Genomic DNA, 6275 nt, shown 5'->3' with positions numbered 1-6275 from the left:
GTTAGAGAAAACTATGACTACAAGATCTAACTCTACATGCTGAAGGATAAGGATAGTAAAGCAAGAAGGCTCCCCCCACCACCAAACCCTCCAGGAAAAAGTGAGAAAAACCACCATGCAGCATGGAAAAACTGACATGGAAATTTTATAGGAAACACTGGAAAGGAAAAGTCACATTCTAATACTTTATCTATAAGCTACCCGATAGAGTAACCTGAAAGAGAAAGTAAATAAATAAAATAATAGTTTACGGCATGACGTTATAAACCGGTACATTGAGTTAATGGGAAGTCTGTGGACATAACGTGGAAGCTACACACTGCACAGTGTGGATGTTTAGGGGTGGTGCGGCAGCCTTGCCTGGCGCTTTTAAGGTAGGCAGCAGTCAATCAGGCCCTAGCTCCGTTTGCTCCACTGAGACAAGGAACTCTCCCATGTGGGACAAGTACACAAGTTTCATCCTGAAGCAGTGACCCCTGGTACATTTAAAAAATCCCGATGGTGGTCACTTGACTAACAGGGACCCTCAGTGATCCACAGCCCATCACAGGTCAAAAGTAAGAGTAGTGACCGTTAACTCAGGGTTATCTGTGCAGATCCTAATCTGTGCTTCTATTGCTTTCTTTGCATTGGGCAGATTGAAAAGTATATAAGACGGGTGTCTTAGATAAAAGGGGACTGCACAGTGCACAGTGTGGATGTGCAATGTACAGAGTGGATGTTTAGGGGTGGTGCGGCAACCTTCCCTGGCGCTTTTTAGGTAGGCAGCAGTCAATCAGGCAATAGCTCCGTTCACTCCACTGAGACAAGGAACTCTCCCATGTGGGACAGTACACAAGTTTCATCCTGAAGCAGTGACCCCTGGTACATTAAAAAAATCACGATGGTGGTCACTTGACTAACAGGGACCCTCAGTGATCCACATCCCATCACAGGTTGAAAGTAAAAGTAGTGACCGTTAACTCAGGGTTATCTGTGCAGATCCTAATCTGTGCTTACTGTATAATACCTCATTTGCTTTGGGTAAATCGAAAAACGTATAATGACGTGACGTGACGATATGTTAAGTTTACGGGGTGTCCTGTAGACACGAGGGGACTGCACAGTGTGGATGTTTAGGGGTGGTGCGGCAGCCTTGCCTGGCGCTTTTAAGGTAGGCAGCAGTCAATCAGGCCCTAGCTCCGTTCACTCCACTGAGACAGGGAACTCTCCCATATGGGACAAGTACACAAGTTTCATCCTGAAGCAGTGACCCCTGGTACATTAAAAAAATCCCGATTGTGGTCACTTGACTAACAGGAACCCTCAGTGATCCACAGCCCATCACAGGTCGAAAGTAATAGTGACCGTTAACTCAGGGTTATCTGTGCAGATCCTAATCTGTGCTTACATTACTTTATTTCCATTAAATAAAATGAAAAATGTATAATGACGTGGCTTGACACTATGTACAGGTAAGCTGTTAATGGGGTGTCTTGTAGACAAAAGGGGAATGAACTTTCACGTAGCTATAAAAGCAAGTTATTCGGACAGAAAAAGAGTCAGCTGAGGATTTTCGTGCAAATACTTGTCTAATTTGTTTTTGAATGTCTCAATTGAGATACTGTTCACGGTATCTGATGGTAATCTGTTCCAGATATTTACAACTCCGTTAAAGAAGTATTTTGCTTCGTGGGATTGGAATCGCTTTCCCATGATTTTGCAGCCATTACTTCTGGTTTGACTCGACCGGTCTATATCAAAATATTTATTCATGTCTAAGTTGTCATATCCCTTCATGATTTTGAAAACTTCAATAAGGTCCCCTCTTAACCTGCGCTTCGTTAGGCTAAATAATTTAAGTTCTTCAAGGCATTCCTCATATGGTTTGTTTCTAAGTCGTGGCATCATTTTTGTGATTCTTCGCTGAATTTTCTCTAATTTTTCAATGTCCTTTCTGTAGTACGGAGACCAGAATTGCACACAATACTCAAGATGGGGGAGCACTAGCGAGTTGTACAAGGCAAGTATGACTTTTTCCGATTTAAACTCGAAAGTTCTTCTAATAAAACCCACCAGCTTGTTTGCAATTTTAACCGCATCGGTACACTGCTTGCTTGGTTTTAGGTAAGATGGAAGGAGGGAAAGAAGAAAGGAGGGAGGAAAGGATAAAGAGGAGGATGGAAGGAGGAAAAAAGGAAAGGATGGAAGGAAGAAAAAAGAAGGAAAGATGGATGCATGAAAGGATGGAGGGAGGGAAGGAAGGAAGGAAGGAAGGAAAGAAGGAAGGATGAGAAGGAGGGAAGGGTCAAGAGGAGCTGGAAATGAGAGAGGAATGGCGGGAAGGGAGAGAAAGGGAGGGAAGCAGGGAGGGACTGAAGAGGGGAAAGGAGCGAAGGGAGGGAGGAATGGAGGGAAGGGAGAGAAGGCGACGAGGGAAGGGATAGGGAGGAATGAAGGAAAGGTTGGAGGAAAGGAAGAAAAGGCTATAGCGTGTGTGTGTGTGTGTGTGTGTGTGTGTGTGTGTGTGTACTACCACCACCACCACAAACCTTTCTCAGATCCCTATAGATATAACACAGTCCCTTATATAACTTAAATGTACTCATTCTAAAAATCCATACACACTCTCTTCATCTCTCCCAAATTTCAATCCATATTAAACTCTATAATATATAATTCTTTTTCAATTTTTCTTTCACTTCATTTTCTAGTCATGTTTTTCTCTACTGTTTATTTTTCTTGTTGTACTCTCACCTACTCTCGTTCTCCTCATCTCTAAAATCATCTGCTCTTCCCATATCTTCCTTTCTCATTCCCTCATCTGCCTCTTGCCTTATTTTATGCCTCTCTCTTTATCTTTCTTTTATCATCTACCACTTTCTAATCCACCCCAGTCCTTCATCCTATCTTGCCCTTCTCCCATCTACCCTTTCTTCTATAATAATAATAATAATAAATAATAATAATAATAATAATAATAATAATAATAATAATAATAATAATAATAATAATAATAATAATAGCAATAATAATAAGAGGAATAAATAATAATAATAATAATAATAATAATTATTATTATTATTATTATTATTATTATATGAGTTACTTGAGAGGAGCATGTGGAGTGACGTGGAGGGACAGGTTGACGAATGAAGAAGTGAAGGAACGTTGTGGGGTGGATGTGGATGTGGTTGAAAAGATTAGGAGAAATACACTGAGGTGGTTTGGACATGTGGAGAGGATGGAGAATGAAAGACTGACTAAGAGTGTATGTAGGTGAGGTGGAGGGAGGGAGAGGGAGGGGTAGACCGAGGATGAGGTGGAGGGATGGAGTTGAGAGGTATATGAGGGAGGGGGGGGTGAGTTGGGGGGAGGGGAGTCAAATGGTGGGTGACAGAGTGACTTGGAGGCGTTTTGTCTGCGGCCACCCTTTGCGGGATTAGGGCGTCGGGCTATAGATAGATAGATAGATAGATAGATTATTATTATTATTATTATTATTTTTATTATTATTATTGTTATTATTATTATAATAATACTAAAAATTATAGAAAAAGGAGGAGGAGGAGGGGAAAAAATAATTATAATAATAGTAGTAGAAGTAGTAGTAGCAGCAGCAGCAGTAGGAGTAGCAGTACCAGTAGTAGTAGTAGAGTAGTAGTAGTAGTAGTAGTAGCAGTAGTAGTAGTAGTAGTAGTAGTAGTAGTAGTAGTAGTAGTAGTAGCAGTAGTAGTAGTAGTAGTAGTAGTAGTAGTAGTAGTAGTAGTAGTAGCAGTAGTAGTAGTAGTAGTAGTAGTAGTAGTAGTAGTAGCAGTAGTAGTAGTAGTAGTAGTAGTAGCAGTAGTAGTAGAGTAGTAGTAGCAGTAGTAGTAGAGTAGTAGTAGCAGAGTAGTAGTAGTAGAGTAGTAGTAGTAGTAGTAAAGTAGTAGTAGTACAGTAGTAGTAGTAGTAATAAAATAATAATAATAATAATAATAATAATAATAATAATAATAATAATTCCGTTACGTCATGCTCGTACTGTACACTCACCTTCAGCTGAATAAAATCACCTAACTAGAAGACAATCCTAGAGGTGTCCCGACCATCAGGGGGTTTACACGGAGGAAAAAAAAGTAAAGAACAAGAGTGGAAATGACTCAATAAAAGAAATAAAAGGAGAATAAAGGATATGCGTCAATGAAAGAAAATGAAAAATAAAGATAACAAATAACGTGACTCAATAAAAAAATAAAAATAGATAAAAAAGTCTCAATAAAAAAATAAAAGTAGAGAAATGAGTCAATAAAAAGAAAATAAAAATAAAAGAGGAAAAGAGGTGTTCATAAAAGAAAAAATAATGAAAAAACAGAAATGAGTACATGAAAAATGGAGATGAAAAGGAAGTGAGTCAATTAAAGAAAATAAAAATAGAGAGAGATGAGTCACTAATAAAATACAAAACAAAGAGCAAAAAGAAAATGACTCACTAAAAGAAAATGAGAAGGAGAAAGGAAATGAGTCAATAACGAGAAAAATAAAGAAAGGAAATGACAAAAGAAAAGAAAAATAAAGAGCAGAGAGGGCTGTGAAATGGCGGGGGACAGGGCGACGTGGAGGCGATTTGTTTGTGGCCACCCCATATGGGATGAAGGGGTCTGGGAATAGATAGAAAGGAAATGACTCAAGAAATATAAATAAAGACCAAAAAGGAAATGACTCCCTAAAATACAATTGAAATAAAGGAGAAAAAAGGAAATGCATCAGTTAAGTTGGTGTGTGCCTGTCCTTACCTTCCTGAAGCGGTGTCTGTGGCGGTGGTGCTCGGCCCTCCTGAAGGTGGCGTCGAAGGGGTTGTCGGGCGGGTACTGAAAATTATCCACGTGTCCCTCATCCTCCTCCTCGTCATCACCATCCACCTCCTTCAGCTTTGCCCTTGGCCTGGTGGAGGGGCTGTCTCTCCCCCTCCACTTGCTTTGGCTGTCCTGCTCATCCTTCCACTTCCTCTGTCCAGTCCTCTCCTCCCTCCACATCTCCTGAAGGCGCTTGATGTTGAGGTGCGCGGAGGAGGGGGCGGGGGGGCTGTGGTGGGGGGAGGAGGGGGATGGGGGGTCGTGGAAGACAGCATGATCCTGTAACAGATCCTCATATCGCCTGTGCTCCGGCCGGGGGTGGTGCAGGGTGAAGGCTGAGGGAGACTCCGGCAGGTGGCAGTGTCTGGAGGCGATGTGGTCCTCGCTCAGCGCTACGGCGTGCTCGAAATCTGGACGGAAGGGAATCGGGGAGTCTGTAGGAGGTACGGCTGGGAGGGGAGCGTCGCCCCCTCCTACCCCTCCTCCCAGTAGGAACGGAGGTAGGGGGTCGCCTGAGTCGTGGTTATGCGCATGGTCACTATCCCCACAACTCACTAGTCCACTATCATTGTCACTATCACAGCGGGGGGCCGTCAGGGGCAGCTGCAGGGTCAGGGTCGGAGCAGGGGGTGGGGGCTGGATGGTGAGGGGGGCTGAGGTAGCTGGGGGCAGGTCAGGGTGCTCGTCAACGTAGCAACACGGCAGTCCAGCCCTGACTATGTCACACTCCCCACCCATACAGGAGGGGGGGTCAGACGGGGTGCGTGTGTGGGGGGAGGGAGGCACACAAACAACACTTCCAAGGGCCGCCATGTCCGTGGGGCTGGTCCAGCGGGGGGCGCAGTCCCCCTCGCTGGGCTGCCGGGTCTCTGAGTGGGGCCACATCACACCTAAGGAGCGGGCAACCCCTTCAGACAGCGCCGCCACCTTGCTCAGCACCTCGCTCAGCATACTACCAACGCCAGGCTCTGCTCCCCATCACCATCAGCAGCACCACAGCCACCATCACCTTAATTACACAACCAGGTAGCTGCCTTCACCTTGTTTCCACCACCAGGTAGTTTCCCTCCTTCCTCGGTGTAGCACGACGCTTTATTTCCCTGTATAGGATATATTTACAGCTCGATGTAGGTATCAAAAAATCGATATTAATAGATTCCGGTATTTGACATCCTTTTATTTTTCTGTTTTCTGGTATATATTTTCGCAATGTCCATAAAAAAATATATCGGTACCCAATGACTGCGTACTTTCCTCTGCTAGCTACTGTTTTTACAATTCCAGTATCACTAGGTTATTTCGTGAGCCCTTATTTAATTCCAAATAAACAGTTGTTCGTTAATCCGTAGCCTCGTTAATTGGTATAGGTGATTCTGCTTAATCAGTGGAGCTTCTCGTTAATCCGTAGGGCTTTCCGTTATCCGTAATGCTTCGTATCCTTAATCCGTAGTGCTTTCCGTT

General features: G+C 43.4%; 1 protein-coding gene across 1 annotated transcript in view; it reads right to left on the bottom strand.

Annotated features, from left to right (window-relative positions):
• Nucleotides 1-5765, bottom strand: part of LOC145402843 (ribosomal protein S6 kinase alpha-2-like) — a 148911-nt gene extending 143146 nt beyond the window's left edge. The window contains exon 1 of the mRNA XM_080274756.1: nucleotides 4755-5765. Within this exon, the coding sequence (XP_080130882.1) occupies nucleotides 4755-5765 (1011 nt within the window). The remainder of the gene's footprint in view (nucleotides 1-4754) is intronic.
• Nucleotides 5766-6275: the final 510 nt, after the last annotated feature.

This window comes from Coenobita brevimanus, chromosome 59 (genome assembly GCF_032717465.1).
Source record: "Coenobita brevimanus isolate Jiangsu-jjx chromosome 59, ASM3271746v2, whole genome shotgun sequence".
NCBI classification, from domain to species: domain Eukaryota; kingdom Metazoa; phylum Arthropoda; class Malacostraca; order Decapoda; family Coenobitidae; genus Coenobita; species Coenobita brevimanus.
This window is presented reverse-complemented; position numbering and strand designations above follow the sequence as displayed.